Below are 19,135 nucleotides of genomic sequence, written 5' to 3'. Positions count from 1 at the left end.
CCCAAACGACGCGCTGTAATCTTTCCCAATCTCAGTCTTCGAAGATGCACAAGCAGGACCTGTTGCAAGTGGCGGGCTTTGTTTGGCTCGAACGGTGACGGGCTACAGAGGTCGAAAATAGCAACGGCTATTTTGGGCAAGGTTGATGTTTGAAATCGATAACCAGTGTGTCGTGTCGTGTGGTGATCGTTGTGGGATGGAACAAGCCCAGTGACGTTTGCGGCTGAAAGTCGAGAGATGCCCCAGGCCGTTTGCTCAGTGCATTTGACAGGCTGCCTGGTTGCCTTGTCGGGTGGCGATCCCAGACACAGCGCCGTCCAGCGCACTCAAGTTCCCCGGTGTTTCGCCGACTCACCGCCCAAGCCAGGCTCTCGGCTGGCATGAGCCTTGCCGCCCGGGCTTGTCTTCGTGGGGTCTCTTCGCTGACAACTTCACGCACCCGACTTTTCCATACCCTATTCTGCACCTTGCAACAGTGCATCTGCCATCCCAAGATCAATACATCAATTCCAGACTTTTTTTTTTTTACTTAACTCACAAAATGGGTGGTCAAAGCAGAGAAGGTATGTTTTTAAGAGTTTCCATCCTACTCCACTGATACCCTGAAGATCTCTGATCCGACTAACACCATCGCAACAGGCGGCAAGGCCAAGCCCCTCAAGGTGCGCACCACAATACGACATCCCCCCGAAAGGGACACACACGACGGCCATAACTGACGATATCGTTGCGTAAAACAGGCCGCAAAGAAGCAGAAGGTGGAGCTCGATGAGGAGGACAAGGCCTTCCAAGAGAAGCAGCGTGCCTGTACGGACTCGGATCCCCCAAACAAAAAACCTCACCCTCGCTTCGAGCCCAGCCTCCTAACCTAGCGAACCACTCCTGCAGATGAGAAGGCCAAGAAGGAGCTCGCGGCCAAGGCCGGCGGCAAGGGCCCTCTGGTAAGTTTCTGCTCTGTTCTTGCCACCATTGATGAACCATCACTGACCCTCCTCCGTGCAGAACACCGGTACCCAGGTACGACTCACCCTTTATTCGCCACCCTCACCCCTGACCTCACACCACGACTCTAACACACAGCGAAGGGCATCAAGAAGTCGGGCAAGAAATAGAACCCCCTCATCGGGAAGCGGGGCGTTGCGTTGTGTTGCGCGTGGCGTTGCGGTTCTTGGGGCACCCGTGCCGGTCGGTGCCGGTGCCGGTGCTGGTGTCGGTGTTGGATCAGGGTTGGGATATCTTAGGGCGCATAGGGCCAGCAGACAGCGGGCAGTCTGGGCGCAGGACGACGACATGTTTGCTAGGACGGTCTTTATAACGAGGATGATGAGGATGACGAGCTACGTTCTTTACCTGCTGCTGTCTTGTTTGCAATTTTCCCTTGGAATATGCTGGGTGAGTTTTGTCGGCCGACGTTCCCTCCTTGCACCGCCCAATGATATCACGGTAGGGAAGGGGACCAACTACGATTAGGGTCAAAATTGGCAAGCCTTCGGAGAACGGGAATATAAACCCTGTGGGGATGGGGAGCTCATGTCAGAGCCACGGGCCGGGTTTGACAATCCGTCTTGGTGAAGATGAGTATCAGCGACGTTGGAGGTTGAGTGTGTGACATCAGTGCAACGGGTCACCGTGTCTGGCGGTTTATAGTGTGTTGGTAAAAAGATGACGGTGGGTTTATAACGGATGAGCACCAGGAGAATGAAGATCGACAACACAAGGCCACTGGGTTGGAGGCCCGATAACATTCAAAACTTGTAACCATTTATTTTGTTCTCGACTTCATACAACCAAACCCTTGCACCACACAAGCAAGAAGCCCCTTTCTCACAAGGCATCCATATCAAAACCGCCTCCCCAATGTACCCACGTAGAAAAAACAGATCCCGCGACGAGCCAAAGCCGCTCTCACGATCCAATTACAAAATTGTACATGTGTACGTACCACCAGCCGCAGTAGTCCTCTACAATATGTCCTCTATCAAAAAGTGTCATTTGCCAGTCACCCAACCGAGATAGCCAGCCCGTGATGTACCAACAACAAAGCGGTATATCCATGCAGCGCAACCAAACCTGCCAACGCCAAACAATGCCGCCCATGCGAGGAAAGAAATTCGCAAAGATCAAAAAAGAAAAGACCCATCTGTGCACCGCTCCGCTCCGCTCCGTTCCCCTTCAAAGATATGGCGCCATTTTGCTACCCCGAGGCTAGATAGCCCTGTGAAATCCACTCTATCTTTCTCTCTCCCGCCGAGTTTCTCCATCCCCACTCATGACAAGCAGTCTTTTAACCTCAACCCCGGTAATTGCCTCCCCCGGGTCCCCTGGTCGCCGCACCGGGCGTCCCACTGCGATCGCCACTCCTACCGCCGCTCCCCCGGAAGAAATCATACTGGGCCGGATCCTGGGCCGACGGCGCCCCCAGCAGCGGCGGCGACTGCACCAGGTCCAGGTCGTCGGTCTGCGGTAGGCCGCCATACCCGTGGGGTCCGCCGCCTAGCATCCCCGGCGCGCGGAGGCTGCTGCTGCCGGCCAAGCCGCCGGCGGAGACGGGCGAGTGGCGGCTCGACATGGACGGCATCGGGCCTGGATCGAGGCTCATGTTGTGATCGCGGTGCGAGTTGTACGAGCTCGGCGTCGGAGGGTAGGCGGGGGTGGACACGGCCATGCCGGCCGCGCCGGCGACGAGGTTGGTGCCGCTGTCGTTGGCGTTGGCGTACATGGGGCTGCGAGAGCGAGAGGGCGGGTCGGAAACGTACAGCGACTGGCCAGGGTAGCTGTTTACGCCTGGTGCCGCGGCCGAGGACATGTAGCCGTGTGGGTAGGCTGAGCCAGCGGCAGATGACTCCGGATACTGCGAGTAGTTCCTCCTGTTGCCCCCACCGCCAAAGCCCATGCCGCCTTGGGGCGTGCCTGGGCGGGAGTCGGAGTGGCCGCTGCCCATTGTGCCTGGAGTGCCGGGGCGGTTGATATCTGGGTGTCGACCATACATGTCGCCGCCGCCGTGGTCCGCGGTGAACTCATCGCGGTTTTTGTAGAACTCGAAGTCAAGGCGGGACTCGGGAACGACTTCAAAACCAGGAACGGCAGGAGAGAGCTTCCCGGCCTTGCCCGTCGACATGTTGTCGAGGGCGTAGGTATCGCTATAGCCGCTGACCGTGACAGAATCATCGTAAGCAGCATCCCGTCCATCGCTTAGTCGGCCTTGGTAGACGCTGGCGAGGAGGTTCTGCGCCTTGGCATGCACCATGGGCGTGATGAGAGGTTTGTAGAGAGCAGGGTGGCCGAAGCGAGAAGCGAGCCGGTCGTTCCGCGCGCTCTGCTCTTTCACGTCAAACCCGGTCTCGGCACGCTGCTGGGCGGAATACGTCGTGGCATAGAAATGCATCTTCTTGTCAAAGGCGTGGGCGCAGTAGAACTTGAAGGCGATCATGAGGAAGGGGAGAGGAGCGACGGCATAGGCCTGGACGTGAGTCCCATCGCCGCGAACCCATACAATCAAGAAGACGACGAGGTGAGAAAGCATGGAGCCGAATAAGAAACGGTTGAACAACATGCGCCAGAACATGCCGCCGCTTTCCGTCTTGGTGACAAAGACGTAGAGTAGTAGGTACTTCTTGAGCGCCACATCGATGCAGAAGTACATGGCCGCGGCGGGCAGAACAAGCGGCTGGATGGCGCTGTAGCAAAGGGCGACGGTCGAGTAGAACAAGAAGTAATTGTAGTAACTCGCGTAATCGAACGGTGGCGGGGCAGTGAGCTCGATCAGCTCGCGAGGCGTAGGGCTCGAAAACTTGCGCATGAAGAAGCTGGACAACAGGGCCCAGAGCTGCGCCAGATCGATCGCAGCACCCAGTTGCCTCTGGAGGAGCCAGGTGACCCAGAAGGGCGAAACACCGCAGAGGGACATGAAAAGAGTCTGCCCAATGTCGGCGTCCACGAAAGCCTCCCAAGCATCGATGCCCTTCTCAGTCTTCTGAACAACGGTTGCCGTAAAAGTCCATAGAGCACTAAATATGGAAAAGACGATGAGGTTGTTGAAGACGAAGAATGCATACAGCTTCGCCACGACGTGGCGCTCGCGTCCGGTCTTTGTCTGGTCGCCCGCCTTGATGGACAGACGCCGAAAGATGATGGGGAGGACGAGATAGACGAGCGACATGAGGGCCGGAGAAGCAATACCTTGGATAATGGACCAGATCCCGGGGTTCTCCTTGAGTGAGACGTCGAAGGCCTGCCAGACCTGCCCCAAGTTAGACAGGCTAACTAGAAAGATGGCGATCATGGCGTTTGGAGCGATCCAGAGAATTGTGAGAACCGCCATCCAAAGGTTGTTCCAAAGCCGTCTCGAGCTCCGGGTTGACGAATTGAGCGGCATGTTGTCCCAGATAATGTCGTTTGGCTTCGGGGCGAGCTTGATGATGGTGCCATGCGGCTTCTTCTTGCGGCAAGCGTAAGCGATGGCATGCGCCTCTGCGATGTCCGAGTAGGACGAGAACCCGTACGGCATCGAGCCCCTTTTATCCACACGTTGCCGAACGTCCTTGATCTCCAGCTCTAGGACCTTGATCCGTTGTGTGAGGTAGTCGATCGCGTCGGCCTTGTGCCCTTTCGGGTAGGTGCCGTATGAGGGGTCTTTCTTGGAGGGTGGGCACTTGGGCCGCTCTGACGGGAGGTTATGCGGGTCCTTGAGATAGATGGCCAGCACCTTTTCCAATTTCCGGACGGCCTTCTCATGTTGCTGGATGAGGTCGGGGAGGACCTTGACGTCTCGAGCGACGGCAGTCCTCGCGAAAGACGAATTCGGGGCGACGTTATCGATGATTCTGGCAATGCCTTCGTCCGAGGTAAGAGTCTTGGGGATGTCGTAGAGCTAGGATCCGGTTAGCCGAGGCCCGGGAAGGCAGAAGAAGGCTGGGATTCGTACCATCAACGTGCGGGCGTGGAGGCTTTGCTGGTACTCCTCGCTCTTCATGTACAAGCGCCTCAGCTGCAAGACCTTCCTATAGTTCCACCATAGAAAGCCACACACCACAGCCGTCAACAACCAGGCGAATGTCACCGTCGCCCAATGGGAAGAGGCCCACACATTCAACGGTGTGATTCTAGTCACCCACGACGCTTCCTCGGCTGCAAAGTTGACCCAGTAGATCGGGATAAGGATGGCGCAGCCAAGCACCGAGAGGACCAGAAAGATATTGCGGCACATCCTGGTGAAACGTATAAAAAGGGCGGCATCCATGCCTACGAGGTTGATCATATCCAGCTCTGATGTCGACCACAGCGGCACGACCCACGCAAAGACACCCTTCCCCAAGGGTGGAGGGGCATGTTTCTCATCGGCATGCTTGAGTTTCGGGGCATATACAACGCTATTGTACGGCCGGAGGAAGGAAAAGCAGATGGCGATGGCGGCTGTCACGCCCAGAGAAGAGCCCAAGGCGGCAAAAATAGCCTGTTGTTGGAGCTAGAGGCGCGTTAGATGGTGAGCAAGAACTTGGGAAGAGGGTTAAAGGTAAGTGGCATGGGGAGGACGTACCTTGGCCTGGGAGGAGAAGGGGTCCGATAGAAGTTCTAGAAGGATCTGAGCGGGATCCTTGGGCCCAACATCGCGCTCGAGAAGGCGCCGTAGAATGTCCATGGTTTCTCTGAGTTAGGGGTTGATAATGCCCACGAAGGGCAGCAAGGGCAGAGTTGTAACCAGAGAACTGGGATCCCGAGCGAGGCAATCGGAGCTCGAAAGATGGCGAAGTAGTCGGAGGGTTGATGATGAGTCCGTTTGTATCGTCTTTCGTTACTTTGTACGCAATTTCCCTCCTCTTTTTCACGAACCCACGCGTCAAAGCCAAAGTCGTCTTTGTACCGCAGCTGGAAGATTCCTGACCTTCTTCAAAGCGTGATCGAGGTTTCTAGATTCTTGTCGCGTGGGCTGCCAGACCTGATGCTCGAGAGAGTGACGTATGCTCCGTACGGGGGAAGATCAGCGCCAAGACTGCGAATGGTGCGTCGCTTTTAAATGACCGGCCGACGGGGTTCGAGATCGACAAGGGTAGAAGGGGGGAAGGCGGTTGTTGGTGGTTTAAGAAAACGAGTGACTGGAGAAATCGACCGTAACGAGCGGTGGTCGAAATCTCTCTATTGTTGTCTGTGAAGAATAGCGGAGGTAATCTGAAGGAGGTAAGTCGAGAATGTTGTTCTGAGAAAAAAAAAGGGTCGGGACCTGGGTACTCTACGAAGGACAGGGGACCAAGTTCTGGAATCGTGCAAGGTGCAAGGTGCAAGGTGCCGGCACAAGGTTAATGCCAAGCAATGAGCCCACGCCAAAGTTTCTGTCGTTACAACCCAGCTTCTGCATTGAAAAATAATCAAGGTCATCAAGTTAAACGGTTTTCAAGCCTGGTGCTCCGCCTCTCTCTGCCCCAGGTTTAGCTTTCAGAGGCATCCCGCCCCTGAGAATGCTGCAACCTCAACAAAGCAATGGGCACGCGATTCCGTCCAATGATGCCCGACAGTGCTATTTTGGCACTGCCACTTGCTCCGGGGAAGCCGTTTCCCCGGTCGGGCGACCCACCAAACAGCCATCAGGTGGGGCAGTCGACTCACAATACGAGCTCTGGATGCACGAAATCAGGGAGGTGCACAACGTCAGTGTCGCATCCAAGTGGTCGAGGTTAAGGTACGAGAAAGTCAGCAGAGCAACGTTTAACCTATCCTGCAAGCTGAGTGACGATCCCAAATGTTTACGAAACTCAACAACCCTCAATCCTTTTGGAGGGTGAGGGAATCGATGTTTGCTTCCCGGAAAGTGGTTGCATAAAGGTAAATTTCCAGGGTCCCTACCATTGATTGGACGATCCGCCCGTTCCTGGCCGAACTGGCGTGCCATCCCACGTCCCCGGGATCGAGCAACTTTGCCACATCGGGCGAGAGATCAGACGCTGCCGTGCGCCTTCTCGCAGATCGTTGCACGCGAGCCGTTGAGCATCTCGCCCATCCATCGCTGGGCTGATGGGTGTTATCAAGAAACCAGGTCGGCGAGATGGAAGAGTTGAAGAAGTCTCAGGGCACGGGCATCTCGGGGTCTGATAGTTCGGCTGATCGGACCAGTCCGTGTCGTCATGCGGCTGAACCTCGTGGCCAGCCCAGGCCGCCCTATGCACATACACACATGTCTTGAGCACCGCTACTGGTGGATAAGGAGGGGCAGCTGACGAGATTTGATAGGTAGGGAGGCATGAAGTGTTGGAGTAGCGAACCAACCATCTCCATTTGAAGACGCGCATCTCAGTTTCCCGGTCTGTTGCCAATCTAGGGTTGAGCTCACGTGTAGGGCAGTTGGAGCATAAGAGTAAAAAACAAGCTCACGCCTGTTAACTCCGATGGCGCGATGGCCATAGTTAAAACATTCCTCTAGTTATCGTACATACAGTCCACGGCCCACCATGAAGGGGCTTCGTCGGCTTGGCTCGTGGAGGAAAAAAGCCCGGAGGAAAAGAAAAGAGTATCGAAGAAACGACAAAACGCAAGAAATCAAACCATCACCCCACGTTGGGTTTCGAACCGGTCAGCAGCTACTAACCCTCCCCCAAAAGCCCGCCCCATCTCCAGCCCGCATTTCACAAACCGGATAAAAGGAAAAAAAAAAAAAAAAAGGAACGCAAAATTCATCCAAACTCAGAGCTCCACCGGCCCCTGGCTCCTCGTCTTGCGCGCCGTCTTCCCCATCAGCGCCGCCGCGGCGGCAGCGACCTTACCAGGCTGCTTCTTCGGCCGGCCCCCTTTCTTGGCAGGGGGAGCAGGAGGAGCTGGTGGGGCGGCAGCAGGGTCGGCGGGTTTCGCCCCAGCTCCAGCCCCAGTCCCGGCTCCAGCTCCGCCGCCGTTGGTCTCCGCCGGTGATTTTGCCTCCTCCGTCTTGGCCTCCGTCTTGGCCTCCGTCTTGGCCTCCTCCGGCTTGGCGCCAGGGGCGAACCCGGCCGTGGCCGTGGCCGTCTCCGCCGCGCTGACGGTGGTCTTGGCCTTTTTGCCACCTGCTGCGTCGCCCTCGGCGTGGGCGTCGGGGCCAAGCGCGGTTTCGGCGTTGCGCTTCTTGGAATTGGCTGCGGTGCTGTCTTCGTCTGTTGCGGTGGTGGCGTCCGCGACCGGGGCGCTGCCTTCCATGTCAACGTCTTCAGCCGGTTTGGTTTCGCCGTTGGCGCCGGGTGTTTCGGTTGTGGCGGGGACGGGTTCTGTCGAGGTCTCTGCTGCAGCGGCTGCGGCGGCCGCGGCGGCCACTGGCTCGGCCACGGCCGGTTTGGCGGCGCCGTTAGTTTGCTCGGAATCCCCCACCACGGGTGCCGTCGGCAGCGCGGCCGGCTCGCCGGATTCTGCAGGCTTATCAGCAGATGTCGGCTCAGTCTTTTCCTGCGGCGCGCTCGGGTCCGGAACCGCACCCCCAACTCCGCCGCTGGGTAGGGGCTCTGCTGGTTCGGCCTCGTCTTGTTTCTGGGGCAAATGGGGTGCCGGAATCTCTGCGGCGCTAGTCGCGGCGGCGACAGGCGGGCCAGCAGATTCGGCCTGCTGAGTGGCTAGACATCACGGAACCAATCAATGTTAGCATCAAACTTGGAATTGGCAAATCATAAAATAGACGCTTTCAGTGCACGAGGTCTGTTTTTGAAGGGCGATATCCAATTCAAGGGCGATGGCGCGATTTGTTTCCGGCGCCGACGTGGTATCTCACCTTTCTCGACCTCGGCAGACATCGCGAAAATGACGTAAGGGCAAAATGGCGCTAGGTCGTAGTCTAAAGTAGCTCTCGATCGAGGGTCGGCGGACTGATATCTCGATTAGAATCGGCCAATGCGTGGTGGAATAGGTGGTTTTCGTCGAGAACTCGATGGCAGTCCCAGGAACAAGATGGCAATTGGAGAAGGCAGAAAAGCGGGAGAACAGGTATGAGGTTGGGGATGCGGCGGATTACTGTGGCAGCGTCTCATCGCACACGGTACGAAGCAGCCATGTTTCTGTGTTCTCTGTATGCCGTCGCACCGACGGATCAACCCCGCCGGAATAATGTATATCGGCGATCCGTGTGCTACATACAGAAGGGTTCCATATCGATCCTTTACCTTAACCGAGGGCACAGATTGAAGGAGGTAGTCCCCTACACAGTACACACCAAATGGTGTGTGGTCGCCGGGCCGGGAGAAACCGCAGGATCTCGGCTCCTTAGGTTGCGAAACGATGCGAGTCGTTCCTGTTTTCCATAGTTGTGTGCGGCCCAGGATGGAAGGTACCCACCTAAAATATTTGACAACGTGATGACGCCATCTGTCATTGCCTTCCGTTCCTTCTCCGACACTTGAAGATTGCCAAATTGCGAAACAGTCAGATTTATTCGTGTAAACCAACCCCGGCAGCCCGTTCTAGACTTGTTGACTTGTTGAATTTGAGGCTTTCCAGGTTGTTTACCGCTCTCTCGTTGTTGACATCTCCCATACCAAATCCATCCATGGATCATCCGCTGGACCAATGGTTTTCTTCCACCCCCAACAGCTCTCTCAAGGCCCCGGATCCCCCAAATGACCCCGCCAGCATTTCAATCCAATCCTGTTGCTCCAATTCATTCAGATAATAATACCGCATCGGCGGTTCTAGCCCCCCAAGGGCCGCCCTCAAGCCCCCCCAAACTCCGCTGGAGGTCGTCTGAGCTGCCGGCACTGAAAGGCCCTGCCGTCGCGATCCGGTTCGCCAGCGGTGCCCTACCCGGCCCCGCCACGCCACGAGACGGTGCAGCAGACGGGCGCTAGGAGATTTAAGGTTGGAGGCGGTCTAGAGCAAATCGACACATTGAAACTCCGATTTCGTGTCCCAGCATCCGACATGACAGTCGCAAACCTCTATTACCTTTTTTTGTGGCAAGAACCGAGAATTCCCCAACTCCCCCAACTCCCCCACATGGATGAGCAGCCCTACCGTCTGGGCATGGCGTCAATCGCATATTGCGGGCAGCCGATCGGCAACACGGCATGCTGTGTAGGCAAACAAGCACTGACAAGCACTAACAAGCACTGACAAGCAACGAGATCCTCGCGCTTGCGTGATCGGAACGGGAGACCGACTGAGACTTGTGAGACTCGTTGGACTTGGTGAGTCTTGGTGAGACCTGTACATACACTGAGCTGGTAAAACTTGGTGAGACTTGATGAGTGTTCGAGACTGCCCAGCCGCGCCGGTTCCATCATCAACCCTATCGAACCCTATCGAATCCCATCAAACCCCACCCAGGAGCATGGGATGCGGCGGCTTGTTCGAAATCATCGGGAGATGCCCAGCCTCACCAGCCACTGACCATACACGCCGAGGCTGCAGCCAAGACAAGAGCAATCAGAATCGGCCCACGTGCCCAGGAACGGCGAAAGGAACAGCGAGGCAACAGGCGAAAAGAGAAAGTCTGGGCCCCCAGCCACCATTCCCGTCATGTTGTATCATGTTGTATCACGTCGCCAACAGCGGCATTCCCGGGAGAAAAGGGCGATAATAGCGAGGAATGGCACAATGGGCAGGGGGATCTGGAGGGCGTACGGGGACGGGGGAGCCGACGACGAGGGACGCCGAGCAGGGCCGAGCAAGTCCGGCCGCCTGCGAGCCGGAGGACCGGCGGCGCCAAGCGTGGGGAACAAGGAAGACACGGCATGCCGAGACTCGGCGCCAAGCGGGATGACCTCGCTGCGCATTCCTTGCGGGGCCTTCGCCCTATCATAGCTCCTCCTGGCACCGGCTTGACAAAGACCAATAACCCCCAAGCCGCCCCCCGGAGTCAAAGAACAACGCCTTCGGAGCCCACCAACGTGCCATCGCCACCCCGTTGCAGCTTATCAGTCCCAGGCTAGATGCTGAGAGGCTCAACGCTTCCCCCACAGTGGGGCATCAGCAACACCCGCCGCGCTGAACTGCGACTCAACACCGGAAGAGAGCTGGGCACGCTGGGATATACCTCTTGGTTTGGTCTTGGCCCAACAGGCCCAAACATGGTTTCTGTGCGCTTACCCGAGCTATCGGTGAGGAAAAGAGCGTGAAGCGGCAATGGGACGGCAGGGTTTTCCGCAGCGACAGACGACCCAAGATCATGCTGTTGGGGCTACTTAAAGAAACCCACCCCCCCCCCCTTGGATGTCTTGTCTGTCGTCATCGTTGTTGACCATCAACCCTCGAATCGATATCCTCCCATTATATTCTTGCTTGGTATCGTAGAAATCGCAGCCCTGATTCTGCGATTTAAGCCTTCCCTCCATTCCCCCTTCTATACGCCAATGAAGCAAAGTGCCCATTGTCCGAGGTCTTGTTCATCCCGTGTACTCGCTTTGAACTCGTCCCCGTCATCCGATGGCTGCCGAGTTCCCCAAACATCCATTTCTCCTCTCGGTCCGGGAGGTTGAGCAGGCCGTCGGCACAGATGTCGACAAAGGCCTGACTTCCTCCCGGGCTGCCGAGCTGCAGCAACAATACCCTCCCAATGAGCTGGACGTGGGCGGCAGCATTGCCTGGTATACCATCTTTATCAGACAGCTATGCAATGCCATGATCCTGGTGCGTGCCATTGCCCCCCCTATGACCTCCATAACCCCCATAGCCTCGTACTCATGCGCTCGAGTAGGTTCTCTTTTTCGCCATGGCCCTGAGCTTTGGGGTGGCTGATTACATCGAAGGCGGCGTCCTGGCGGCCGTCATTGTGCTCAATGTCTCAATTGGTTTCTACCAAGAGTATGGCGCCGAGAAGAAGATGGACGCGCTCCGTGCGCTGTCGTCTCCTAGCGCAAGCGTTCTCCGCGACGGCAAGACCATTGTCATTCCCAAGTGAGTAGTAGTAGTTTGTGTACCCCCATCTGCCCCCCACCCAGAAGCTAACACGCGACCCCCCACCGCAGCGCCGAAGTCATCCCCGGCGACGTGATCAACCTCAAGATGGGCGACACGGTGCCCGCCGACGTGCGGCTCTTCGAGGCCATGAACCTGAACTGCGACGAGTCGTCGCTGACGGGCGAGGCCATCCCCGTGGACAAGCAGACCAACAACGACATCCTGGTGCCGGGCACCGAGAAGCCCGCCGCCACCGAGGATGAGGTCGGCATCGCCGACCGCATCAACATGGCCTATGCCACCACCATCGTGCGCAAGGGCCGCGGCCGCGGCATCGTCGTCGCCACGGGCATGCAGACCGAGGTCGGCAAGATCGCCGCCTCGACTAACAAGAAGCGCCGCAAGGCCGGTCGCTCCATGAACTGGAAGAAGTACGGCAAGGCCCAGCCTATCAAGGGCGGTGCACGCCGCACGTATGACTTCTTGGGCAAGTTTCTGGGTCTGACTGAGGGCACGCCGCTGCAGATCAAGTTGGCGAAGCTGGCTTACTTTCTGTTCTTCTGCGCGCTGCTCCTGGCTGTGGTCGTGTTTGGCGTCAACAAGTTCGTCCAGCCGCTGCCGAAGGAGGTCGTGATTTATGCCATCTCGACTGGTATTGCCATCATCCCTGAGTCGCTCGTCGCTGTCTTGACCATTTCCATGGTTGTGGCGACCACTGTGATGAGGAAGGCCAACGTGGTCGTTCGGTATGTGACCCCTTATATCTCCGTTTTCAGCCATTCCTTGAACAGGATCTAACCCGTTTTTACCAGTGATCTCTCCGCACTCGAAGCCCTCGGTGGCGTGACCAACATCTGCTCGGACAAGACCGGCACCCTGACCCAAGGCGCCATGATTGTCAAGAAGGTCTGGCTGCCGCCGTCGCACATCTACACCGTCTCTGGCTCAACCGACCCCAACGACCCCTACAAGGGCACCGTAGGCGACCAGCCGCAAGCCGAAGAGAAGAAGCGCGACTTCGACGAGGAGCGCACCACTCAAGCGATCAAGTTCGACGGCGTGCCGGACGAGAAGCTCAACCCCAAGCCCGCGGAGCCCAAGATGGCCGACATGACGCCCGAGCTGCGCATGTTCATGCTGTCAGCCGCCCTCTGCAACCTGGCGACGGTGCGGTACGACGACGGCGAGAGCGCGTGGAAGACGACGGGCGAGCCGACCGAGATCGCGCTGCAGGTGTTCACGCACCGCTTCGACCGCAACAAGAAGGCCATGGAGGGGCTCGGCTGGAAGCAGGTGGGCGAGTTCCCCTTCGACAGCAGCATCAAGCGCATGTCGGTGGTGTACGACGTGCCGCAGGACAACGACGCGGGCATCGACGCCGCCAACAGCATCGTCTTCACCAAGGGCGCCGTCGAGCGCGTGCTCGACCTCTGTGCCTACGTCGGCACCGGCGACAACCAGGAACCCATGACCCCCGAGATGAAGGACAAGATCCTCGAGCAGATGACCAGCTTCGCCTCCATGGGCCAGCGCGTGCTGGCCGTGGCTTACCGCCCCTGGAACGGCAAGTACGACGCCGCCGCCGCCGCCACCTCCAACCCCTCCGGCAACGACAACGACAGCGACCCCACCGAAGACGCCGCGCGCACGGCCGTCGAGCAAGATCTTATCCTCCTCGGTCTAGCTGGTATCTACGACCCGCCACGGCGCGAGACCTCCCCCTCCATCTTCGAGTGCTCCAAGGCGGGCATCAAGGTGCACATGCTGACGGGCGACCACCCGGAGACGGCCAAGGCGATCGCGCGCGAGGTGGGGATCCTGCCGAGCAACATGGGGGTGCTGCCCTCGGGGGTGGCCAACACGGTGGTGATGAAGGCGACCGACTTTGACAAGATGACCGAGGCCGAGATCGACGCCCTCGAGGAGCTGCCCCTGGTCATTGCGCGCTGCGCCCCCGAGACCAAGTCGCGCATGGTGGAGGCGCTGCGGCGAAGGGATGCCTTCATGGCGATGACGGGTGACGGTGTGAATGATGCGCCGTCGCTGAGCAGGGCCGATGTGGGCATTGCGATGGGCTCGGGCAGTGATGTGGCTAAGTCGGCGGCCAAGATTGTGTTGACCGATGATAAGTTCAACAGTATTGTTTCTGCGATCAAGGAGGGCCGCCGCATGTTCGAGAACATCCAGAAGTTCGTGCTGCACCTCTTGAGCAGCAACGTCGGCGAGGTTATTCTACTGATCGCCGGTCTCGGGTTCCAAGACGAGACGGGCTTCTCGGTCTTCCCCATCTCCCCTCTGGAAATTCTGTGGATCAACATGGTCACGTCGTCGTTCCCGGCCTTCGGGCTGGGCCGCGAGAAGGCGAGCGCCGAGGTGATGCGCAAGCCGCCGCACGACAAGCGCCGCGGTGTCTTCACCAACCAGATCCTGGCCGACATGATGGTGTACGGCCTGCTGATGGGCACCTGCACGCTCATGACCTTCGTCATTGTGGTCTACGGCATGTACGACGGCGCGCTGGGCCACGACTGCAACCGCGTCTTCTCGGACTCGTGCATCCCCGTTTTCCGGGCGCGCGCGGCCGTCTTCGCCGAGCTCACCTGGCTCATCCTACTCAGCGCGTGGGAGTTCAAGGACATCCGGCGGTCCATGTTCCGGCTCAACCCCGAGGACACGTCGCGGTTCCCGCTGTTCAAGGACCTGTACAACAACCGGTTCCTCTTCTGGGCGGTGGCCATCGGCCTGGTCAGCGTGTTCCCGACCGTGTACATCCCCTACCTCAACCGCGACGTCTTCAAGCACACGGCCATCAGCTGGGAGTGGGGCGTGGTCATCGGCATGACGGTGGTCTACGTGCTGGGCATCGAGGCGTGGAAGTACACCAAGCGCACGCTCAACATCCTCGACGACCACAAGGTGGTCCAGGGCAGCTGGTCGCAGGGCGAGGAGGGCACCAAGAAGTTCTACAAGAGCATGGGTCTCGGCAACATCAAGAACTGGCTGAGCGCGGGACGCACCATGAGCGCCAGCCGCACCGAGTCTCGCTCCAAGGCGCAGTCTGCGGGCGCGTTGACCCCCGCGACGACGCAGCAGAGGACCGCGCAGGGTATTCCCCCTGTGTGAGTGCTGTTATGAGGGCAATGATTTATGTCTTGTAGAGTAGATTTGGATATTGGGTGAGGCTATCGCCGTTGACTCATATTCATGAATATCGGCGGAGAGTTAGAGTCGGCTTATGAAGGAGGAGGAAGAGTAGATGAAAAAAGGAGGGAGCGGGAGGACATGAAAGGAAGAGGAGATGACGAAAAGAAGGGGATGATAATCGGTTGTGGCCTAGAGTTGGCAATTTGGATACCCATGTTGGAGAGATGTCGAGGTGATTTGTGAAAAGAGCGTAGAACTCAATTGATTTTTAGAGTTTTACTAAACAACCTTCTCGTGCGCGAATAATATTGGTGAAAATGTTTTTGAAAGTTGGTAGTCAGACGTTAAATGAAGCCTGGGCACCCAGGCCATGAGAAAAGTTCTTGGCAGGGATTGGGGATTGGTACCTCTGCCAAGAAACCATCCAATTCAGGGGGTCCCATGCATGTGCTCCCGTCGCTGAACATGGTGTCGCGTATGGCCAGAAGCCAAACTGGCCACCTGCGCTTCCATCGAACTGTGATTTCCTCCTCCCGCACCACCAAACTCGAAATCCCCCAATTCTACCCCGTGATACATACAATGGCGCCCGCAAAATCGTCCTCCGACAAGGACACCTATTCGGTGATCCTACCCACCTTCAACGAGCGCCAGAATCTGCCCATCATCACCTGGCTGCTAAACCGCACCTTTACCGAGCAGTTCGTCGATCCCATCATCACCAATCCCATATGCGTTATTCGCTATCCCCCAACCCAATTCCCTCCCCTCCCTCCAGCCGTAGGCAATTAATTGTCAACCCCCTCCCCCACAACTAACACCAATCTCCCCCCTTAGTAACATCGACTGGGAGCTCGTAATCGTCGACGACGGCTCGCCCGACGGCACGCAAGACGTCGCCAAGCAGCTCATCAAAGCGTACGCGCCGCACGTGCAGCTACAAGCACGCACGGGCAAGCTGGGGCTGGGAACAGCCTATGTGCACGGCCTCAAATTCGCGCGCGGCAACCGCATCATCATCATGGACGCCGACTTCAGCCACCACCCCAAGTTCATCCCGCGCATGATCGCGCTGCAGCGGGCGCGCGGCTTCGACATAGTCACGGGCACGCGCTACGCCGGCGACGGTGGTGTTTATGGTGGGACCTCAGCGCAGCTGACAGCAGACGCATATCTTGGCGATACTGTGCTGCGCCCGTGTCAGTGATCTGACGAGAAGTTCCGCTGTATAGCAGAGTGCTCGAGAGCTGTTGAGAGCACCGATGCCGCGAGTTTCCATGCAGATGCGCTGCAGTCACGCCAAGTCGAAGAGGTACACGATTGAGGAGGTGCCGATTTCGTTTGTGACCGTGTGTATGGAGACAGTAAGCTGCGCGAGAGGAGATTGTTGAGTATGCGAAAGAGGTGCTGCAGCTTTGGTGATCGACTTAGGTTGAGGAATAGAATGAGAATGAGATGGTGGTGTGTGGAGGGGATACGGAGTGGTGAGAGAGGAGAGAGAGGTAATACTGAGAGATACCAAGAGCATGAGCGAAAAGGGGCTTGTTGTATGATCAGAGAGGAATTTGAGCTAAGGCGTTGTTGTGTGGTTCATCATATGCAATCCAATATTTAACTGTCACATTCACCACCCTCTCCCATCACACTCAGTCACTCACTCCACTTCACATGTTCCTCCCACCCGTCACGCTAATCGTCTGCCCACTGATATACGAGCTCAGCGGCGACGCAATCGCCAACACCGCACTCGCCGCCTCCGTCGCCGTGCCCGGCCGCCGCAGCGGAATATCCACAAACGGCACCGCCCCAGCCGCCTCTACCGCAGCCTTCTTCTGCTTCCCCGGGATCCCCAACGCCACCTTCTGCCCACCCACCTCCACAAACGCACCATCTTCCTTATCCGCCGTCAGGCGCGTCTCGATGTGGCCGAACGCGACCGTGTTGGCGCGCACGCCGAAGGCCGGGCCCCACTCCTTGGCGATCGTCTTGGTCAAGCCGACCACGCCAGCCTTGGCCATGGCGTAGTTGAGCTGGCCCGCGTTGCCGTGCAGGCCCGACGTCGACGAGATGTTGACGATGTTGCGCGCCTCCCCGTCCCGCACCCGGAAGTAGGGCGCCGCTTCGCGCACGAGCTTGAAGGGGACTGTGCCGTGCATCGCCAGCATTGTGTCCCATTGTTGGTCGGTCATCTGCGTAGGGTGTGTGGGGGGTTAGCGGGGGAGGGGGTGGAAGATGGAAGACGGTGGGAGGTGAGACAGGGGGTGGGAGATGGGACGGGGATGGGATCAGATGGAAGGCGGGGGCGAGAGAGGGAGGTCATGCTTACCTTATGGATGACGGCATCCCAGGTAAAGCCCGCGTTGTTGACGAGGATGTGGATCTTAGCGTTGCCAAACTCGGCTGCCTTCTTGATGAGCTCAGTGATACACTCATCCTTGAGCAGGTCTCCGGCCACGGCAAGAGCCTCGCCACCGTTGGCTCTGATCTGAGAAGCCACGTCTTCGGCTTTGGCGGCGTCGATGTCCGATACCACCACTTTCGCCCCCTCGTTCGCAAACAGCCTCGCACACTCGGCCCCGATGCCCTGGCCAGACCCCGTGATGATGGCGACCTGGCCCGCGAGCAGCCCCTTTGGGTAGTTGAGTTGGCGGGCAATCTGGTTGATCCGTTCAGACATGATGGGCTATTGGGATGCGCGGTTGGGGAGCGAGGCTAAAGCTACAAACTCAATTGTTGGCGTATGGATTAAGTAGGTACCCATTGGAACGGTAACTCAACCCCGAACCAGCGATGCCGAGGTCCAACCCCAATCGGACCCCGGCGACCTCGAAATGTCTGGGATCCTCGAAGTCCGATTGTTCTTATAGGTGCATTTGCTTACCGCTACCAGCGAGGATGTTTCAATTGGCCGCTCGCACTCATGACAAGATCCTACCTTCTATACAAGCGGCTACTGTTAGAGTAATATGTAACATGTCCGTCATGAGAGTCTACCCAGTTCGTGGCCTGACGTTGCGACGAGATTCACTTTCGGAAGAGTGGGGTAGGGAAATAAGGAAATGCGGGGTGAAATGCTGACCCAGTTAGGGAGTTGGGGAATTCCGGAAGATCTCTCTTCCTCCACTGCAAGATCTAATCTGCATCTCAACTACTCCGGTAGGTACCTATCCTTGTCCTTTCCTCATCTGACCTCTGTTTGAGAGGACATTTCCAAACAGCTGATGCTACGTCAGAATGACGGAAAACATGGGCAAACAGCACGTAAACCGCTTAATGGTGACGAGGGGGATCGGAGAATCGTCATCAATTCTCGATTGTGTTCGATCATTACCGTGATCAACGAGGTAGAAAGAGTACTTTGTACGACTATTTTAAGCTTGTCCTCCCCGACAGAATTCCTTCCAAGTTCTTTCCCATCACCATCAAACCAGGCCCTCACCCTAATATATACATACACCTTCGTTCCTCACCCCACGATAAGAATATCTCACGTCACCGAAACGCCAACAGCACCATGGGTTCAATCGTCCGCCACAATTCTACTCCCAGTGATTCGAGCGTGGACATCAAGTCCGAAAAGAGACTCGTTGAGCACACCAAGGAAGCTGTCACTTCACCGCCACCCGGTGCACAACGTCGCTGTTTCTGGCACTGGATCTGCGGATTTCTCTCGGGCCGGAAATGCCACACTTTGCCAAAGGCCCTGCCAGAGAGTCAGGAATGGGTGGAGCCCATCATGATTGACCTCACTGTTCGGACGGACTACATTCCCCCTTACGAATTCCAGTATAACATCGTTAGGACCTACTGCCCCGTCCACAACGCGACCAAGGCGGAAATAGGGTCGGCGCCCTGGTTCATCCAGACGAGCCTCGCCTCCCATACCGCGGATGGCGTGGTGTGCACGCCTCCTCGGTGGCTCGAAAATCTCCATCAATGCTGGTGGGATCAGATATTAGTCAACTGTCATCCCATGACCGAGGAGTTGTCTTACGAACGAGGGATTGGCCTTACCCATTTGTGTATCGACGGATCGTATGACTGGACTGTTTATATTACAATTTGGAGCGGCGATCCCATATGGCTTGAAGCCTTGAATTACTCTGATATCAAAGATATGCTCCGCCGTCACTCATTGCTCATGTCAGTCACCGAA

General features: G+C 57.4%; 8 protein-coding genes across 8 annotated transcripts; 4 read left to right on the top strand and 4 right to left on the bottom strand.

Moving 5' to 3' along the window:
* Window positions 1-541: 541 nt before the first annotated feature.
* On the top strand, window positions 542-1,112 carry CHGG_04930 (uncharacterized protein; the record flags this gene model as incomplete). The annotated part of the gene is made up of 6 exons (XM_001224143.1): window positions 542-563; window positions 640-662; window positions 741-807; window positions 889-941; window positions 1,003-1,017; window positions 1,086-1,112. The coding sequence occupies 6 exons, from the start codon at window positions 542-544 to the stop codon at window positions 1,110-1,112; spliced, it is 207 nt and encodes a 68-aa protein (XP_001224144.1).
* A 360-nt stretch (window positions 1,113-1,472) lies between these two features.
* On the bottom strand, window positions 1,473-5,638 carry CHGG_04929 (uncharacterized protein; the record flags this gene model as incomplete). The annotated part of the gene is made up of 5 exons (XM_001224142.1): window positions 1,473-1,511; window positions 1,943-1,961; window positions 2,391-4,870; window positions 4,925-5,452; window positions 5,537-5,638. The coding sequence occupies 5 exons, from the start codon at window positions 5,636-5,638 to the stop codon at window positions 1,473-1,475; spliced, it is 3,168 nt and encodes a 1,055-aa protein (XP_001224143.1).
* Window positions 5,639-7,671: 2,033 nt separating this feature from the next.
* Window positions 7,672-8,738, bottom strand: CHGG_04928 (uncharacterized protein; the record flags this gene model as incomplete). The annotated part of the gene is made up of 2 exons (XM_001224141.1): window positions 7,672-8,561; window positions 8,717-8,738. 2 exons carry the CDS (start codon window positions 8,736-8,738, stop codon window positions 7,672-7,674), a joined length of 912 nt encoding a protein of 303 aa, XP_001224142.1.
* A 1,120-nt stretch (window positions 8,739-9,858) lies between these two features.
* On the top strand, window positions 9,859-10,868 carry CHGG_04927 (uncharacterized protein; the record flags this gene model as incomplete). Its single annotated transcript, XM_001224140.1, has 2 exons — window positions 9,859-10,011; window positions 10,194-10,868. The coding sequence occupies 2 exons, from the start codon at window positions 9,859-9,861 to the stop codon at window positions 10,866-10,868; spliced, it is 828 nt and encodes a 275-aa protein (XP_001224141.1).
* Window positions 10,869-11,361: 493 nt separating this feature from the next.
* On the top strand, window positions 11,362-14,958 carry CHGG_04926 (uncharacterized protein; the record flags this gene model as incomplete). The annotated part of the gene is made up of 4 exons (XM_001224139.1): window positions 11,362-11,565; window positions 11,633-11,832; window positions 11,904-12,581; window positions 12,648-14,958. The coding sequence occupies 4 exons, from the start codon at window positions 11,362-11,364 to the stop codon at window positions 14,956-14,958; spliced, it is 3,393 nt and encodes a 1,130-aa protein (XP_001224140.1).
* A 603-nt stretch (window positions 14,959-15,561) lies between these two features.
* On the top strand, window positions 15,562-16,303 carry CHGG_04925 (uncharacterized protein; the record flags this gene model as incomplete). Its single annotated transcript, XM_001224138.1, has 3 exons — window positions 15,562-15,680; window positions 15,817-16,118; window positions 16,212-16,303. The coding sequence occupies 3 exons, from the start codon at window positions 15,562-15,564 to the stop codon at window positions 16,301-16,303; spliced, it is 513 nt and encodes a 170-aa protein (XP_001224139.1).
* Window positions 16,304-16,643: 340 nt separating this feature from the next.
* Window positions 16,644-17,656, bottom strand: CHGG_04924 (uncharacterized protein; the record flags this gene model as incomplete). The annotated part of the gene is made up of 2 exons (XM_001224137.1): window positions 16,644-17,168; window positions 17,306-17,656. The coding sequence occupies 2 exons, from the start codon at window positions 17,654-17,656 to the stop codon at window positions 16,644-16,646; spliced, it is 876 nt and encodes a 291-aa protein (XP_001224138.1).
* Window positions 17,657-18,592: 936 nt separating this feature from the next.
* CHGG_04923 (uncharacterized protein) lies at window positions 18,593-18,997 on the bottom strand (the record flags this gene model as incomplete). The annotated part of the gene is made up of 2 exons (XM_001224136.1): window positions 18,593-18,918; window positions 18,994-18,997. 2 exons carry the CDS (start codon window positions 18,995-18,997, stop codon window positions 18,593-18,595), a joined length of 330 nt encoding a protein of 109 aa, XP_001224137.1.
* Between the last annotated feature and the right edge of the window lie 138 nt (window positions 18,998-19,135).

Source organism: Chaetomium globosum, genomic scaffold (assembly GCF_000143365.1).
Source record: "Chaetomium globosum CBS 148.51 scaffold_4 genomic scaffold, whole genome shotgun sequence".
In the NCBI taxonomy this organism is placed as follows: domain Eukaryota; kingdom Fungi; phylum Ascomycota; class Sordariomycetes; order Sordariales; family Chaetomiaceae; genus Chaetomium; species Chaetomium globosum.
The sequence above is the reverse complement of the archived record's forward strand: the minus strand, read 5'-3'. Positions and strand labels throughout refer to the sequence as shown.